At 38.6% G+C, this 20,022-nt stretch overlaps 1 protein-coding gene across 2 annotated transcripts in view; it reads right to left on the reverse strand.

Moving 5' to 3' along the window:
• Window positions 1-16,634, reverse strand: part of ATH13 (ABC2 homolog 13) — a 44,299-nt gene extending 27,665 nt beyond the window's left edge. For both annotated transcript variants that reach the window (XM_088944060.1, XM_088944059.1), the window contains exons 1-6: window positions 15,857-16,634; window positions 15,382-15,517; window positions 14,216-14,382; window positions 10,854-10,971; window positions 10,611-10,711; window positions 10,281-10,379 (exon numbers count right to left, since the gene is read on the reverse strand). In XM_088944060.1, the coding sequence (XP_088800186.1) occupies window positions 10,281-10,379; window positions 10,611-10,711; window positions 10,854-10,971; window positions 14,216-14,382; window positions 15,382-15,517; window positions 15,857-16,345 (1,110 nt within the window). In that variant the 5' untranslated portion in view covers window positions 16,346-16,634. The remainder of the gene's footprint in view (window positions 1-10,280; window positions 10,380-10,610; window positions 10,712-10,853; window positions 10,972-14,215; window positions 14,383-15,381; window positions 15,518-15,856) is intronic.
• Between the last annotated feature and the right edge of the window lie 3,388 nt (window positions 16,635-20,022).

Below are 20,022 nucleotides of genomic sequence, written 5' to 3' on the forward strand. Positions count from 1 at the left end.
ATTATAAAATAGACATTATTAAACTAAAATAATAATTTTGTGTTTGCATACTAATTTCTTTTCATTGTTTTCTCATTTATTAGGGTTTAATCAACACAAACATTGCTAAATGCTGTATTGAACCCTCAAAGACTTCAAAACCCGAACCAATAAGTAAGGAAGAACTTAAAATTTTATCTAGTCAGCACATTTTCTTCTTCTTCTTCTTCTTCTTCTTCTTCTTCTCATGAATATGTTGTCCCCTATATTTTTTGAATTTTATTTTCCTTCTTTTTCTTCTCATGAGTATGTTGATTTTATATACTTTAATATGAACTTTATACTTTTCTTATGAAAATTATGAATTATTGTTAAGAAAATATGGTTATGGTTCCTAGGGAACTACCCTAGGATTTATGTTTTCAACATAAAAAAATCCATCGCCTAGGCGCCCACCTAGGCAACAAGGCGCCCCCCTGTCGCCTAGCCTCGCCTTGGCGCCATGAAAACTATGTTTGTAAGGGTAGTAGACTTACGTTAATCAAGACCTCTCTTTCCAATCTGCCAACTTACTTCCTTTCGGTCTTTCAAGTCCCCGGGAAAATAATAAACAAATTCGAGAAACTACAGCGTGACTTCTTATGGGATGGAGGAAGTGACAAAAGGAACATAGCCACTTAGTTTGCTGGAGACATGTTTCTAGGCCAAAGAAGGCTGGCGGACTGGGTTTAGGACACATTAAAGAAAGGAATGTTTCCCTACTTGGGAAATGGTTATGGAGATATCCCCTTGAGCTTGAAGCAACATGGACGGAAGTCATTAACAGCAAGTATGGGAGGGATGCCAACGGTTGGGATAGCAAGGTCCACTTAAGCCGGGTAAAAGCAACAAATCCTTGGAAAGGTATTTCCTCTACCAACTCTCTTTTCGTTGGTTTTGTTAGATATCAGGTGGGAAATGGGAACAAAATTAAGTTCTGGACTGACCTCTGGTGGGGAGAGTCTTCCCTTGCACTCTCTCACCCCATAGTTTTTTGCCTCTCACAATCCCAAGATGCCCCAGTTTCCACTTGCCTAAGCTACTCTCCCTCAAGAATCAATTGGAACTTGAACCTAAAAAGGACACTGAGAGAGGCAGAACTTGCAGAAACAGAAAATCTTGTAAACTCTCTGAGTGAAGCCTACATCTACCCTACAACCCCCGACCTTCGGATTTGGAAACCTAACCCAAATGACAAGTTCACTACCAACTCCTGCTTCAAGGCTCTAGTTTCAGATGACCAGGATACCACCTTCACAGCCAAGAAGGTCTGGAATACTCATATACCTCCTAGAGTATCCTTCTTCATTTGGGAGGCCTGTCTAAGAAAACTAAATACCTGTAATGTGTTACAAAAGAAACTCAGAGGCAGATGTATCTCTCCTCATATTTGCTACCTCTGTCTCAAAAATGGCGAGACAGCAGAGCACCTTTTTCTGCACTGCCCAATAACAAGGAAAATATGGTGTTCCTTTTTCAGTCTAGTGGGATTCAGCTGGGTATTCCCAGAACAAGTCATATATCTTCTGCAACAATGGCACTGTAAAGGCCTTGGAAGTAGGGGCATGATTTATTGGAGTATGGTGACCCATGCAGTGATGTGGGGGGTCTGGGAAGAAAGAAATAACAGAACCTTTGAAGCCAGGAATACTGAGGATCTAATCTCTCACGTTACATTCCTTTGCAACAGTTGGGCTCTAAATTCTGAATTCTTCAAAGGCATTGCATTAAATGACCTTCAGAGAAACCTAGAAGAAGTCCTCTACACTTCCTCTGGAATTGGCTTCATTCAAACATTTTGTCCTAGGGAGGAGAACCAGTTAACTCTAAGCTTTGATGGTAGTGCTCAAGGATCCACAGGTCAAGCAGGAGTTGGAGGAATAATCGGTGGGAGTGGGGGAAGCATCTTTTGGGCTTTCAGTGGTCCAATTGGGAGAGCTGATGCCACCAAGGCAGAGATCTTATCTGCCTTCACAGGTCTCCATTACGTCAAAATGTTAGGCCTTTCCTCTTTATCAATCGAGGGTGATTCAGCTAAACAATAAACTGGTTAAGGCAGAGGACTGGAGGTCCTTGGAGGCTTGCTCATCTGTTGACTGAAGCCAGAGATATTCTAAATACCCTGAATGTGAAGCTGGTTTGGATTCCTAAGGAATTAAACACTGTAGCTGACAGCTTAGCCAAATCTGGAGCCCATAGAGATAATATGTTTTCTGATGTTTCTCTGCCTGTGTAATTCTGTTCCTGCCTTTCAAGGCCTTGTACTCTGTTAACTTCTCAATTAACTCTTAATAAAAACTGTTAACCTTTCTAAAAAAAGGAATACCATATTGATGGATGGAACTGAAAGTTGCAATTATTTCCTAGTCCTTAAAAGAACTTCTGAGTCACACTCAACCAATTATATCAATATATCTGACCTCAGCATTAGTAGCCTTGGTAAATCTCCAACTGGTACTTGCTTCAATATATAGAATGACACTGTTTAACTCATTTCTTTCAAGAACATACAACAACTTTCACATGTGTTAGAATGCTCGAGTCAGGGGTATTTTGGTCATTCTGTATTATCTTCTTGAAAGTGAAAGGTCTATTGTATCTGTGTTTAAGTTATGTGTCCCATCTTCTATGAGGGACAAAAACGGTTTTTCCTGTAACTCTATGTTTTTGAATAAATACAAGTGGGTCAGCTAGGGAAGGGTGATTTTGACTCTCTTCTAGTCTGGCCGAACCTTTCTTTCTTCTCCTTCTTCTTCTTCTTCTTCTTCTTCTTCTTCTCTACTTCAACCTAGAATCTGCTAGGGTTTACTAACATGGTATCAGAGCTGTAAGGTCGTATCCTCATTTCTTTCTTGCTGCTGTTCTCTTTCTGGGTTCGCCGCCAACTTTCACAGTCATCTTCTTCCTTTTCGACTGACCTGAGTGGAGGTTCGATAGGGGGCTGAAAAGGAGCTGTCGTTTTGTGGGCCTCGAGGTGAGGATGCCTCCGGTCGTTGCTGTGGTGGTTGTTGGAGTGGTATACTAAACCCTCTATTCAGTATCGAAGAGGGCTGAATGTGTACAGGTATGAACACTACTATTGTTTGTCCAAGTAAGGAACTGCGAATGTTTCGTTTTGTTTCAAAAGTTGGTTGTGGTGGTGCTCAGTGTGACTGATATGGATCTCAGTCGTGTTCCTCTGCATTTCTCTTCGTATGTATGTTGAAAGAAGAGTTGTCGACTGCTGAAGTTCACAACAGCAGTAGATTGGTGGTGGTTGTGTCGTGGTGATTGGTGTATCTATGTTTCAAAATATTTAAAAGTGATCTCCTATACCTTGTGTGTAATCAGTTCTGCAGTGTGCAGCCCAAGTGTTTGATGTGAGGACTGAGTGATTTCAGTCTTAGTGTGTTGATGGTGAATGGTCCTACAGTGTGCAGCCCAGGTGTTTGATGTGAAGACTGAGTGATTTCAGCCTTAGTGTGTGGTGTGTAATGTGTATTTAAAGAAGCTGGAATTGGTGGTGTTATAAGTGAGATAAGTCTTGTGAAAGAGTATGAGGTTGTGTTGTATATTTGAAGGTGAAATAATTAAGATGGCTTCATTTGAAAATGGGGATGATAACAAAACAGGTGGCATGCTTTCCCCAGACTATTTAAGTGTCCAAATGACATCCATCAAGTTGAATGGTGAGAATTATGTACCATGGGCAAAATCTATGGAGGTGTTCTTGAAGGCCAAGAGGAAGGTAAAACATGTAAGAGAGGAGAAACCTCCCTCTGATACCCCTGGGTTCAGTGACTGGGAACAAGTAGATGCACAGATAATGACATGGCTCTGGAACAGCATGGAACCAAAGATTAGTGTGAACTTCATGTTCCTAGATACAGCTAAGGAAATCTGGGATCATGCTAAGAAGTTATACTCTTGACAAGACAATACAACTAGGGTGTATCAGTTGTACCAAGAGTATTTCAATTTGAAACAAGGGAGTCAAAGCTTAGAAGAGTACTATGCAAGTTTGAGGAACATTCGTAATGAGCTTGATGTGTATCATCCTCTAACATCAGATGTTCAAATCCAACGACAACAACGTGAGCAGCTTGATGTGACAAGGTTTCTTGTGGGGTTGAAGGCTGAGTATGAGCCTGTTAGAGCACAAATATTGGGAGGATCTGCTCTTCCCTCACTTGAAGAAGTCTTTGCTCGTCTTAAGAGGACATCTATTGAGTCGGGAGAACATTCTTCTCTCTCTGACAGATCTGGTTTGGTAGTGACTAAAGGGGGTGGTCGTGGAAATAGAAGTTGTGGTGTCAGGAGTGGACTCCCAAGCAACCGTGGTGGTCACATGTTTAGCAGGGCTAGTGGCCGGATTGGAGGCTGAGACTCAGGGAGAGGTCCGGGAAGAGGAAGGAGTAATACTCAGAGAAAGTATACACATTGTGGTTTAGAGGGGCACACAGTTAATTTCTACTATGATTTGCGTGGTGCACCCAACACTTGGGCTAACCATGCTAGGACTAAGGGTAGTGACACAATTACTGAAAGTCAGCAAACTGACCCAATCCTCTCCACATCTGCTTGTGCTTCTGAGAAGGAAATGGTGAGTGTACCACGTGAAGTATATGAGCAGTTCATTCAAACATCTCAGCAGAACACCGCTACACTTGCCCATTTAGGTATGGCTTACTTAGCTTCCAAAGACTCACACTGGATCATTGACTCCGGGGCCTCGGACCATATGTCTGGGACTCATGATGTATTTTCTTCCCTTTCCCACTCCTCCACACCTCAAACAGTTACACTTGCTAATGGTTCTACATCTCTTATCTGTGGTGTTGGTGATGTTAATCTCTCCTCCTTGCCTTTATCGTCTGTTTTATATGTTCCTAAGTTTCTTTTTAACCTACCTTATGCCTGTCAGCAGATTAACCAAGTCTCTTAATTGTTCAGTAACCTTCTACCCTTCTTCTTGTGTGTTTCAGGATCTCAAGACGGGGAGGAAGATTGGTGGAGGGCACGAAGCAGGTGGATTATATTACCTTGATGGTGGTGGTCCTCCAGTAGCTTTTCAGTCATCTCTTACTCCTCTTCAATGGCACTGCAGACTTGGTCATCCTTCTCTCAAGGCCTTGAAGTTACTGGTTCCTTCCTTGAGTCATCTTTCATCATTAGATTGTGAGTCATGTCAACTGGGTAAACATCATAGAGTCTCATTTAGTCCAAGAGTTGATAGTCGTGTCTCAAGTCCTTTCTCTTTAGTTCATTCCAATGTATGGGGTCCAATTAAAGTGGTGTCATACAATGGGTATAAGTATTTTGTAATCTTTGTTGATGACTTTTCAAGGATGACATGGATTTATCTTATGAAAGATCGTAGTGAGTTGTTCCCTATTTTTCAAAAATTTTATGCTGAAATACGCACTCAATTTGGTTTTCATATTAAAATTCTTCGCTCCGATAATGCCAAAGAATACAACTCCTCACCATTTCAGCAATACCTAGAACATCATGGGATCATTCATCAAACTTCTTGTGCCTACACCCCACAACAGAACGGTGTAGCTGAACGAAAAAATCGACATCTTCTTGAAACTGCTCAATCCTTGATGATTAATATGAATGTCCCAAAACATTTTTGAAGTGATGCTGTTCTCACATCCTATTTTCTGATCAATCGGATGCCCATGTCAATCCTTGGAAGTCAATCCCCTTTCTCCGTGTTGTTTCCCACTTTATCTCCATTTCCTCTTACCCCAAGAATCTTTGGTTGTGTTTGTTTTGTTCAACACTTGGGGCCTAGGTTAGACAAGCTAGACCCTCGAGCTACTAAGTGTATCTTTCTTGGCTACTCAAGAACTCTGAAAGGGTATAAGTGTTATAACCCAAAATCCTATAAATCGTTTGTGTGCTCTGATGTCACCTTCTTTGAGTCAGTTCCATTCTTCTCAGATGTTGGGGTCTCTTCCTCTCCCTCTGTGGTTCCCCTTCCGGTACCTGTTGTGGACATCCTTCCAGTAGCTCCTGTTTCTACTGCAGATGCACATCCTATGCCTGTTACTACTAAGAAGCCGCCAATCACTCAATTGTATACCCACAGAAGTGCATCGGGCCCTCCTCCACTTCAGCCCTTGTCGATAGATCCTACTACTGCTCCTTCTCCTTCAGATCCTGATCTTCCTATTGCTCTGCAAAAAGGTAAACGTACTTGTACTTCTCACCCCATTTCACACTATGTTTCTACTGCTCACCTTTCTGCTTCTCATTGCAAATTTATATCATTACTCTCATCTGTTCCCATTCCCAAGACTGTCCAGGAAGCTCTTGCCTCCCCAGGGTGGCAGCAAGCCATGGAAGAAAAACTCTCTGCTCTACAACATAATTACACATGGGAACTCACCTCTCTTCCTTCCGATAAGCACACAGTTGGGTGTAAATGGGTCTACACAGTGAAGTTTCTTCCTGATGGCAGTGTGGAGCGATTGAAAGCGAGGTTGGTGGCCAAGGGTTATTCTCAGATGTATGGTGTGGACTATATGGAGACATTTTCTCCTGTGGCTAAGATTGGTTCAGTTCGGGTGCTGATTTCATTAGCTGCTGTGTATGATTGGCCTCTTGTACAACTTGACATCAAAAATGCCTTCCTGCATGGTGATTTAGTTGAGGAGGTGTATATGGAGCAACCACCAGGGTTTGTTGCTCAGGGGGAGTCTGGCAAAGTGTGTAGGCTCAAAAAGGCAATTTATGGACTGAAACAATCTCCACGTGCTTGGTTTGGAAGGTTCAGTGAAGTGATGAAAACCTTTGGGATGAAACAATGTCAGGTTGATCATTCTGTGTTCAGCTATAACTCAAAGGATGGGAAAATCTTGCTAGTCGTGTACGTGGATGATATTGTCATAACTGGGAGTGATAGCAATGGAATCAACAGGTTGAAGAAATTCTTACAGGATCACTTCAATACGAAAGATCTGGGGAAGCTGAAATATTTCCTGGGAATAGAGGTTGCGAGGTCAAAACATGGGATCAACCTATGTCAGAGAAAATATGTTCTTGATCTACTTGAAGAAACAGGGTTGTTAGGTGCTAAACCAACAGAGACTCCTATGGAACTCAATGCCAAGCTGAGTGTTGATGCGGGTGAAGAGTTTGATGATCCTGGAAGATACAGAAGGTTGGTGGGCAAATTGAACTACCTGACCATTACCCGACCAGATATATCATTTGTTGTGAGTGTGGTGAGCCAGTTTATGCAACATCCTCGGGTTCCTCACTGGGAAGTTGTTCTGAGAATTGTTAGGAACTCTTGAGATAGTAGGGTACACAGATGCTGACTGGGTTGGTTCTATATCAGATAGGAGATCAACTACAGGGTATTGTACCTTCCTCGGTGGCAATCTTGTAACTTGGAAGAGCAAGGAACAAGCAGTGGTGGCAAGAAGTAGTGCAGAAGCAGAGTACAGGGCTATGGCCCATACCACATGTGAACTAGTATGGCTGAAGAACTTACTTCAAGAGATGGGATTCTCAATTGACAAACCCATGAAACTATACTGTGATAACCAAGCTAATGTTCACATCTCTTCCAATCCCGTCTTTCATGAGAGAACTAAGCATATTGAGGTTGATTGTCACTTTGTAAGAGATATAAGTGATAAGTGGAGTGATAACCACATCTCATGTGAGCTCAGGAAACCAGTGGGCAGATCTTCCCACAAAGGGATTGTCTCGGGGAAGAATAGATTACATTTGTAACAAGCTGGGACTATATGATATATACTCTCCAGCTTGAGGGGGAGTGTTAGAATGCTCGAGTTCGGGGTATTTTGGTCATTCTGGATTATCTTCTTGAGAGTGAAAGGTCTATTGTATCTGTGTTTAAGTTATGTGTCCCATCTTCTATGAGGGACAAAAATGCCCTTTCCTGTAACTCTATGTTTTTGAATAAATACAAGTGGGTCAACTAGGGAGGGGTGATTTTGACTCTCTTCTAGTCTGGCCGAACCTTTCTTTCTTCTTCTTCTTCTTCTTCTTCTTCTTCTTTTCTTTCTTCTTCTCTACTTCAACCTAGAATCTGCTAGGGTTTACTAACAACATGATTTTTTCCCAGCATGAAATACAACAATAGCAACATTTCAGGTGGACATCAGGTTACTTCATAACACCTCAATAGCTAAAGGTAATCCTTCATGTTCACATGGAGCTGTGAATCCTTTTAATATATGGACCCTGCTGGCCTGCCAAAAAAAGGAACTTATCCAAACAATTTAAGGCCAAAGGAACCACGAGACTCAGTGTTAGATATCCTATCTTTCATGGGGTAATCCTACTCAACTGCCATAAATGCATAATGTCAACAAAGAAACTAATTTGAAAAGTGACTGATAAAAAAAAAAAAACTAATTTGAAAAGTGAGGCTACATCTACCCCTTCAAAAAAAGGGTTTCTGTATTCAAGTTGTCTAGGATTCTATGCTTCCAAATCTGCAGGCCACTATCAGACAGATAATAATGTTGTTGTAAATGTTCAAGGCATGACTAATTATACACAAGTAGCTGGATGGATTTACTGAAAAAAGAAAAGTGATTGGATGGATTCCATTGACAAAAAAAAAAAAGCCTCTCAAAGATTAGGGTGCATTCTGAGTTATCATTAGAAGTTCAAACTTTCTTTTTTTTTTTTATTTGCAGTAGTTATAGAACTCTTCCAGTGTGAGCTTGTCTTACACTGCCTGTCCCAAGTCTGCATAAAGGAGACCTGCATCAGGTTGGCTGCTGGCATTTAAAATTTTTGCTTAACTCTTTGGTCACGGATCCCTCAATTGTCTTTTTGTGCAGTTCGGATTCAGTGCGTTTGGACTCGAAGGGATTTTCTCTTCAAGTCCACTAAAATTCCCTTCGAGTCCACTAAAATTTTGACACATCATGTCATGCTTAACTGGACATCACTTACAACTGGTTGGAGCTTAAATAAAAATTGATAAAAGATATAAAAAATCTACATTCTGCAACTTGCGAAAAAGACTTGCAGAGCAGTCTCTTCAAAGCCCTGTGACTCAAACCTTCTCCCCCCAACCAGTAACAACAACAAGACTTATCAATGGTAACTGCAACAAAATGACAACTGTAGATTTTAGCGACGACAGCAATGGTATAAACGGAAAGTTTCAAACACCAAAGTGTTCAAAGGTGAATGAAACCCCAAAATACAGAAGGCAGAAACTGAGAACAAAAAAGCTAATGAACCCGCTGATTTGTGTCCAAGAATCCTTTGTAAGACTAAAGATCCTAACTCTAACTCATTTTGGAAAAGCTGTCAACACCGACCAAGTTAATGAACTCACTGATTTCAGTTTGAAAATCCCTAATACCACTTTTTCGTATTAAAATCTGAAACCCAAGAATCCTTTGAAAATAGAATTTTTTGAGACCCTATCATGAAAGAAAACCCTGTGCGTGACAGCGTGACTTCTTGAATATATTTTTCTTGAAAAGATATCTTTGGAGAATTGGAGCTATTGTTTTTACTTTCAGAAGCTTAGTATGGAGGAAGAAGAAGACGTCTCGTGTCTTGCAAATCCAAAGCCAAAACAGGGTTTGTCTTCCCATTAATGGTTGGAGGAGCAAGGCTTGAGTTGCGTTTGGATTGAGAGTGTAAGGATTTGTCTTGCAAATCCAAAGCCACAACCGTGAGGAAGGTTTTGTCTTCCCATTAATGGTTGGGGGAGAAGGATTCGAGTACGAGAACATGAGGGTTTCGAACTTTCTGTCAATATTTAGTTAGATTTCTTTACAAAAATTTTATATTTATCAATTTTTATTTAAAAATATTTTTATCAATCATAACCCGCAGTAAAACTTCAGCCAGCTGCCAGTGATGACCAGTCTAGCAGCGAAAGACGTGTCAAAATTTTAGTGGACTCGAAGAGCAAATCCCTTTGAGTTCAAACACACTGAATCCGAACTTCTTTTTGTGCCAGAAGAGAATGATGAAACAGGATTCATGTAGTCAACATCATATAGTCGGGAAAGGCTTAGATGATGATGATGATGATTTGCAGTAGTTATGGACAAGTAAAAGAACTTGCAGTAGGTTTTGAGAAATGCACCTGGAATACTTAGCAACCATATATGTGCAGAAGTGTCAAATTAATTATCACATATGCCCAGAAAGTTATCAGAACATTTCAAACTCAGTTGTCCTTTGTAACAGATTTTTTTATTGGTGACCTTTGTAAAAATTTCACAATAGCAATATGATTAACAACCAGGAGGAAGAAAAACCTGATATAGGACACTTGCACATTCATCATAGATGGCAACCCAATCCCTCTTTGCACCATCAGACTTGGGGTCAACTTTCTGAAGATATTCTGATATTACCTGAATGAACCATATAGTAAAAACTTTAATCAGATCATGGAGACAAACTTGTTAATTTGAAAGAAAGATATAGTGCATGCACAAGAATAACATATTTTATGGTAATCTCTTAAATAGAAAAATGGAATGCCTAAAGAGCCTAGATAACATATTGGCAAAACAATACTCATTACTAAGCAACCAGTTATTAAAAAGCAAATAGGAATATCAAATCTGTTAAAAATGACTAACCCTTAGATTTTTCAGATCAATATCAAAAAGTTCCTTAAGCCCAGGCCTTTGTACTTTGACCACAACTTCTTGCCCCTTCACTTTTGCACGATGGACCTGGCCTGTTTAGAGGGGGGAAAAAAGAATAGACATTCAAAAGTTTTCACTTATTTAACAAACATTGTAGCAAATGGAACAAGAATGAATAAGCCATGATAGGTTGCTGATCAAATATAATTTGCTGTCATATAACATCAAGATTACCAAGACTAGCAGCAGCTATTGGCTCATAGTCGAAACGATCAAAAATATCATCCACAGGACCAAGCTCTTCCTCAATTATAGATGCAGCAGTTTCCGATGGGAATGGAGGAACTTGATCCTGCATTGAAACCACAGTTCAACTATTACCTCAAGGCATTGAGAATATACTAAAAATATATAGATTCTGATGGGGGAGCAACATTGGGCTAGCTCAATAGATCTGTTATTGTGTAAAGAGACTGTGCATTGCTGATAAAATAAACTGTTTCTGATACTTGAAAACACCAAAAATATTTGAAGTTCAACAGCTTCTAGGGTAAAGAAAATTTTGGGGTTCCCTATACCTCCAAGACTTGTGGCTTTTCTGTGGCCAGTAGATGGTAGCACTGAGAAAGATTTTGACTTTAGACAAAATAAAGTGATGGAGATTCAAGTTGGCAACAGTATGTCTAATGTGAAAAAACTAGGGGTGGATTCGAGCCGGCTCGCCAAGGTAGTACGAGGCTCGAGCTCGAGCTTGGTTTGAGCTAGAACCTTGAGTTCGAGCCTGGCTCGAGTCAAAAGCTCATAAGCTCGAGCTCGTCTCAGCTTGAGTTCGACTTGAGAAAAATGTTTTATAAAAATAATATATATATATGTATAAAATATTTTTTATTTGATACTTAAAAATTAAGAATTATAATAATTAGTTATTATATATAAAAATAAAAATATTATATCTATAATATTTTTATTATATATTATGTTCTATAATTTTATTTTTATTATTATTATTATTATGTATGTAGCTATTCGAGCTCAGCTCGCGAGCCTCATGAGTCGAGCTTTATTAGGCTCGAACTTGGTTCGATTAATAAACGAGCCTGTAAATTGGGCTCGAGCTCGGCTTGTGGAAACCCCTAGAAAAAAACAGTTAAGGAAGAAAGTAAACATTTGGAGTTTTTCTTCTTTATTATTAGGTTGTTATGGAAACTTCTGGTTTTCCATATGAAGTCCTTCAAGATTGGCCTGCTGCCCCTTTTTTTGTGGAAAATCACTCCATGTACAGTCTTTCTTTCTATCTTTGTTTTTTTTCTTTTGGTAAACGACATCTACAGTCTTTCAAGTAGCTGAAATGAACAAAACTGAAGAATATTCGGGTAAATCTAGTTAACTCCCTTGGGTTTGCAGAGGCATACATTAATCCATGACAATGACAGTGTAGACCTTTCTACTGAAAGAATTTAAAGACATGACGTGGGTAGATTTTGGTAAGGAATGGAAAGACACTGAAGCATAAAAAAGGGCAAACCAGTGCACGAGGCTCCTGCCAATGTGGGGTCTGGGGAAGGATGGATGTACGCAGCCTTACCCCTGTATACAGAGAGGCTGTTTCCAACTTTCCAAGATAAAAAGGGCAGCCCAGTGTCTGCCAATGCAGGGTCTGGGGAGGTACAGATGTAGCAGCCTTACCCCTGCACATACAGAGAGGCTGTTTCCAAGATTTGAACCCTGGTCACCCAGGTCGCAATGGAGCAACCCAAACGTTGCACCACAGCCTACCTCAGCCTTGGTTATCCAGGGTATAGGGAAGGGTGGAGAAAGGTCTCTAATCAGGTCAAGTAGGAAAGCTCACTAGAGCCAGTTATTTCTCCCCACATGGGTGAACCTTGCCTGGTCTGAATCATCCGTTAGATGGGGACCCTTTGGACTAGCCATATGTTTGCTCCCATTGTCCATACCAACCTTATACTCACCTTATATTTAAGTTTTGTCCAAGTTATATACCATTCAGACTTTCAACTTTTTTATTATAAAGAAAATGCACACATGTTATATACCATTCAGACTTTTGGCATGGAATTATCCCATGTAGGCAAAAGAACCCATGGAGTCAAGAAACATTTGAAGAGTGTTGTAATTGAGGGAAGCTCACTAAACCAACTGACTAGCAGAACTATACACATATATTTTAACAACAAGGATATAAATTCATAAAAGAAAAGAAATAAAGAAGAGGAAAACTGAAACCAATTTAAACATTAATTCTAAAAACTGACGATAATTGTTGGCATCAGAGGTAGAAGTAATTTACCATCTACTTAACCACTGGGTAAGATAAATGCATTGATACATAGTTCCTTCAAGTGATAATTGTTTTGGTTTTATCACCAAATAGTCAGGCCCCACCTTGTAAATGTTTACAAATCAATTTATCCTATCTAACTAGTTCTCTTTCTTTTTAATATCATATGTTGGATAATCATTATATCTATGTTGTACCAACATAAAATTGAACATGAGTGATTTGACATCCATCGGTCCATGTTCTACTTTGAAACTACTCTATAGATCCTTGCTGCTTTCTTTTCATTCTACCACAGGACCAAATCCCCAAGGATCTTAGATCCCTAAGCCAGTGTTCTTTACATGAATCTTAGATCAAGACAATGTAAATGCGTGATCCCAAATAATAAGAGCTTGAATTTATGCAAAAAGGTCATTTGATAATGGCTGAAGTTACTTAACTCAATGAGTTATCGCTTTGACATTCAGTGGATAAAATAAATTAAATAATAAAATATTCAAGGGTATAGTAATCTACCCAAATTTAGCTTCAACCATTAAAGGGCCCACAACGTCCTCAAAAACTTGTTCACTAAAAGACAAAGCAGTAAGCCTTTCAGTTTAGCTGCTTCACTGCTATCAAATGGCCTGTAAGTGGCCCAAAGTAGAACAAACACTAGAAGAATTTTTGTGCTGTACAAACTTATACTGCATGTTGGAGATATCTGGAATATTGTAAGATTAAGAAGAAACTGCCATTCTCACAAAAATACATATATGTTATATCTATCTTATGGCAATCATCAATTGCATATATAAGCACCTAAGAAAATGGAATTCAAAACAATGGTCCATAGCTGTGGTAGTCCCTAATGTGATCAACCATAAATAAGATGTTTAAAATGAATGGTATTTAATATCTAAAATCTAGCATAAGAAAAGAAAAAGAATTAAACATAGTACCAAAAAAGTTCTCAGAAAATCAAAATTTTCGTTGAATCAGCCACAATATTAAAAGGTAAAGATCAGAAGCATACTATGGCAAAAGGACATATAAATGATACCTTTTTTTTTATGATCAATAACACTTTCATTAAATCATCAATAGAAGATTTTCAAGAGGAAGACAAACACACTTATCTTCCAAGAGCAACAAAGAACCTCAAGAAAAGGGAAAAAAAAAAAAACACTAAAGTTACAGCTTAACCCAAAACAGTGAATCCCTTTCTGCCCCTTAGCTAAACCGTCAGCTAGGGAATTAGCCGATCTTTTAACCCAACATGTAAATGATATTCCAGCAGAAAATTTTCTCTTACCTGAAGTTCAGACAACTGATCAACATATTCCTGAGGAAGAATGTCTACTCTTGTGGAGAACTGCTGGCCAATTTTGATGAATGTTGGGCCCAATCTCAAAATACTTTCCTTTAACCACTTAGCAAGCTCTTTACGCCTATTAACCTTTTTCTCCTCTGTCATTCCTCCTGCGTATCATAATGCTCTCATTGTAATTAGACATACAAATTTTTAGATATTATAACACCATCATATCTATATATACCTCAAAGCGGCTATTTCCATTAACTAGCACTGGCACATATAGAGTGTTGTGTGATGATAGTATATCAATAAGATTTGAAGGAAACTTCTATAGGATGACTATTAGATAGTTAATAGCATAATTTTGCATGTGTACCCATTGGGAGTGGGCAGAGAAGAGTTTAGTCATGTAATAGGAAAGTTATTAGATAGTAGCACAATGTGGTGGCACAAACCACATGGGAGCAAAGCTGCTTATTTCAGTGATGAAGGTGCAGGTTTTAACCATGTAATAGGTAAACAATTTCCCTCCATATTTCTTGCCTCCACAATGCCAGGTTAGGAAATTAAACTTTATTCTGTTAGCAGTCCAGCCCAAGATTTACTCCAATTTGACAAGGATTACCATAGTGATACAAAATGAATGGGTTTTAAACGTGGAATCTGCAAAGAAAGACCTCCCTGATCATCCTTGCCAGTTCCAAGTCCCAGCAGCCTGATGGTTGATCAAAGATCTTCTAGGGCATGAGCAGACACCAAAAAGAAGCCTATGTTGAGTAAACCAACAAGAAAACAGCCCTCACTGGTAAGTTAAGTAATGCATGGGTTGAGATAGCCAGAGTATAATTCATTGGTTGTATCACCATCTCCAGTTTTTTGGTGCTTCCATTGATTTTTTTTCCTATTCATGAGTTTAATTTTATCATATTGATCAGTTACAGTGGTCTACTGTGGTAACTGATGCAAATAGGGTGCTATCCCCTTTGATTTTTGATAATTATGATAGACGGGAACAGAAACCTCTTATAAATTGAGTTACTCAGCTTCTTATTTGCACTCCTTTGGTCATTAAGCTCCAATATCCGCCTTAAATCATGCAAGGCTTGCCAAAAAGAAAAATAATTAAGTCCACTAGTTTCATTAAGTGTTAAAAGGTTACTGACCTCGATAAGAGAACTTCTGATTGTTCAACCAAGTTCTAAATAGAAATGTCAGTACAAATCCCCATATTTCAAGAGTTCTTTGTATTGTTGAATAGGTTTTAAATCTGTTCCAACGGCCACCGGGTGCAACAGAAACCTGCAAAAGAAATAAATAAAATAAATTACAGTAAAATTAGAGTTTTCAAGTTCAATAGGTAACCAACAGTGAGTAAAAGGTATAATGCAACCAAGATCTAAAGCACTTTCTTCAAAGAAGAAAACTTACAAAAAGTACAATTGTCATACATTAGCCCATACAATACACCAGAGTGAAAATTTAAATCAACATTATACTTCAAATCAAATACAAACCAGAAAAATATAAAATTGCAGTAAACAGTGATATTATAATTTTCAGTAATTTAAGAGACTACTCACTTTACCCTTTATTATCCCCTTACTCTTTGACTATATCAGTCAATTGGTTCATACCAACCTCGAGTTTATCTCGTCCACCTTGCTTAAACCAGGCTTCTTCCTGTCCTATGTCCTCTACAGTCTTTTTCTTCTCCTCCACCGCCTCTGATTTCGAAATAGAAACTTCTTCAACGATCGATGCGGCAGCGCCATTCCCATTAACATACTTCACCAGACTCCCATTAACGGCTCCATTTCCATTAATAATAACACTAGCACTGCCATTGGAGCTCCCAACCGAACCGTTATAGCTGTAGCTACCGCCATTACCATTAAAATTCAAGACAGTCTCTTCATTTCGCAATGAGTCTTCACTTTCTTCCTCTTCCTTCAGAACTGCAGTCCGTTCTTCCTGAACCGCTCTGAATCTAGTCCGTAGAACCAAATTATACCTAGAATTCTGAACCTGGAAACGGTAGAGAGGAACTCGAAGTCTACGACTAGTTTCTGGACGGAGAAACGTGGGTTCTGGTAACAGTGCAGTAGAGGCGGCTAAAAAAGCTGCCATTGCAGGAGCTTCTGGGAGTCTTTCTTTAGAATAACAATAAAAGTTCCTTGATCGAGTGACTGACTAAACCCTAAATTCCATGGCACCAGAGACGAAGTACAAGGGAGCCGAGAGTCTGGAAGAGGAAAAGAGAGAAGACAGGGAGAGAGACAGAGACGAAAAAGTGGGAAAACGAGGAAAAGCAGAAGTAAGAAATGGAGGCAACAGGGGTGGCTACGGGAAATCCACGTGGCAAGAGAGAAGATAATTAAGTGAAATTATAGTAGTTTCTCATTGGTGGAGGCAGCGATGCAGCTTGTCCTCGCCACATATCGCTTATTTATTTTGTCTGGGCTTTCGTAGCCTTTCCCACTTACACATGCTGTGATATTGGACCTGTCGAAATTTGAGAGCCACACGCCAGAACTTCGGAAAATTCTGGCTGTCTTCGTTCAATAGCCTCTGCTGTCCATAGGTTTCTCCTGGCACCGTGTCACGTTAGTCCAAACTCCCTACATACATTGCTTCATTCAAAACCTGTCTAACGTGGCAGGTCAAGAACTTGTGGACAGCAAAGGCTGTTTAACTTAGACAGCTGATATTTTGATTGAAACCCGACGAATCTTTAGTGAAATTTTAACGAGGTGCAAGGAGTCCGGATCTGCTGACCACAGCACTATTGTTTTGCCGGCGACTGGCGAGGTTCACCCAGCAGACACCGGGAATATTGGTTGGATGATGTTGTGAGCAATGTGTGTGTTCAGCAGATCTGGACTGCTTAGAGAGGGAGAGGGCAGGAGGGTTATTCCGACCAACTCGGTGATTCAAAGGCTCTCAACCAAAACAAAAACTAAAAAATAAAAATAAAAAATTGTTGTAGAATTAAGGGTCATTTACTTATATACCCCCTATAACCTCCTAAAACTAGTGAAAATTGTGACAGGGCATTGGTTTAAGGTTTTTTATTCCAAAAGTAGACCTAATAGCTCTCATATCAATCTTTTAGACTCAGTTTAAGAAGGAGTAGAAATATAAATATGTACAATATAAATACATAAAATAATATAAAATACAATGCTTTACACTCTACCTATTTGTATTTGTACTCTTTCCAAATTAAGCCTGAAACAAAACCCTCCCTTTACAATATAATTTGATCTTGAGAAGGTATGGAGTGTGCATAATATGAGGATTGCTGGGGACATTAAAAATAAAAATAGGTGTGCAACTTTTTTTTTATAATAATAGGTGTATAACTTGGGTTGGGCAAATTAACATTTTACATTGCTTCGAGCTTGGGCCTTTGGACTAGGCCCATTCATATTTTGACAAAAAGTCCAACATGAGTTCGTTCAAATTGCATCCCTATCCTGAATCCATGCATTTTCATATTTTTCACTCATTTTAAGAGGTCATGTGACCATTCCCAGGTAGAAATACAAACAGTCTTAAGGGGAGGTTGATTAACTTAAGCAATTTGCTAACTATAGGGGGTGTTTTAGTAATATGCAGTAGGTTTTAATAAATAGGGTAAATTGCTGAAATCTCACCTGAAGTTTCTGGTTGCTGAAACCTCCTCTCAAATTTGGTAATTGCAATTACCTCCTCTGAACTTTCTAACTTAGTTGCAAATAGATCCCCTTTGTTAGAATCCTCTCAAAGGAGGCATGAAAATGTCCAATATACCCATGTAGTTACTTTTGACCAAAATGCTTATTTTCCAAATTTTCACTTCAAATGAATCATTAGCTCAAACCTTTCCTATCTCTTTTCTGAAATTGATTTATTTTCTAAATTTTCCCTTCATATCAATTACTCAAAGGTAAAGCTGCAACTTTAAATTCACTTTTTTTTGTTGTTTATAAAGTTTGTATTGTTTTTTTCTATAGAAACCAGTCTCAATGGTAACTGTATGAATATTTTAGACATTTTTTAGCCTCTTGATAGAGGATTTTAAGAGAGAATCTATTTGCCATTGTGTCAGAAAGTTCAGGGTAGATGATTGCAATTACCTTGGGGGAGGTTTCAGCTATAATAAAAAACTTCAGGGGAGGTTTCAACAATTTATCCTAATAAAAAGTGTAAAACTATAGGGGATTTCTAAGATGATATTATAAAACTATGGGGGGTCTGTAACAATTTTGGGCTGGGCTTGGCCCATTACTAAACATGTCATTCATTCTTTTGTCGTTTAATTGTTATTTTTTATTACAAATAAGATTAAAATATATACTTTTTTTCCTATAAACAATGCATCCATATATATTTTGCAAATTCCCGTTATGCTACCATTAAAACGAAAATTTGTTAATAATTTTAAATGAATGGTCTATTGCAACAAAATAATAATAATAATAATAATAATAATAATAATAATAGAGGGCATTCACATTTTTTGTTTTCTTAAACAAAAAAACAACTATTGACATACATGTTTGCTGATGTAGCAATTATTTTTATTTTAAAAACTAACACCATTCTTCCATAAAAATATTCACATTGTCACATGGTTTTCAAAATTGGACCGGATCAGATGGTTGGACCAGAAAAACTGAGAACTGGTTAGGTAATTGGTTCCGTTTTACCCCAGAACCGTTATTTCGCCAAAAACCATTGATTTGACCAACAAAACATTGGCCCGGACAGTCAAATCATTCAAATCATCCAACGGTTCTGACCGTTTTTATTTTTTTAATTTTTTTGTCAAAATAGATCGTCTGTTTGATTCGAACGATCAGACCGCTCAACCCAAAAACCAGACCCCTGACCGGTTTATTATTTGATTCAATTTTAAAAACTTTGCATTGTCAAACACCCCTAAACGAATGGGTTGGAGGCTCATTATATCTCTAGCCTGCCAAGCCCAATTCATGTATAATCAACCATCATGGCCCATTAGGACTGTAATATGTTGTTTAATCTTGGAGGCCAATTTAACTGCAATTTACAAGTAGATGGAGTGAGTTGTGGTTTTGTGTGGAGTGACTGGTACGGGCTAATAGCATGACTTATCCCAACATATTCAATTGTTGCTCTCCTCATTTTCTGCTTGCTGTCATACGGACAAATTCGTCCATCTCCCCTCTTGATTAGCCCTCAGGGTAAATTTTACTCTAATGACTGAGGTCGTGTGTTTGGTACCATTGCAGTTTTTTTAGGCTCTATTCGGTTGCAGTGTAATTTTATTTGCATTAATATAAATACAGACAGTGCAAATGAAAAAAAAAATGTAAATTTTGGTTTAATTTTTTTTGGGTTTTGCTTTATTCTTCTTCAGGTCTTATTTTATTTCATTTATATTGCAATCCAACGTTTTTGAACCACCGTTGATTCAGAGAGTTGGACCGTTCAAATTGCATCCCAATCCAACCGGATTCGTTTTACCCCAAACCCAAAATCTGGTAAAAAACCATTGAAAAAGTCAACAAATCATTGACTGTTTTTTTTTTTTTAATTTTGCTGTCAGAACGGGTCGTCCATTCAAACCGGATGGTCGAACCGTTAACCCGAAAACCGGTGGCCAAAACGATTCCGTTTCTGAATCATTTTTTAAAACGTTGACAAACAAAATAAGGTAACTTTTGAAATAAAAATAAATCATAATTTGCACGAAAAACATTTACACTACCATAGTTTTACATCAGTGCAAATAAGTCCATATTCCAACCAAACACAGCCTTATAAAATGTTGGGAAAAG

This window comes from Nelumbo lutea, chromosome 5, assembly GCF_056320005.1.
Source record: "Nelumbo lutea isolate HS-2025 chromosome 5, American lotus-T2T, whole genome shotgun sequence".
NCBI classification, from domain to species: Eukaryota; Viridiplantae; Streptophyta; class Magnoliopsida; order Proteales; family Nelumbonaceae; genus Nelumbo; species Nelumbo lutea.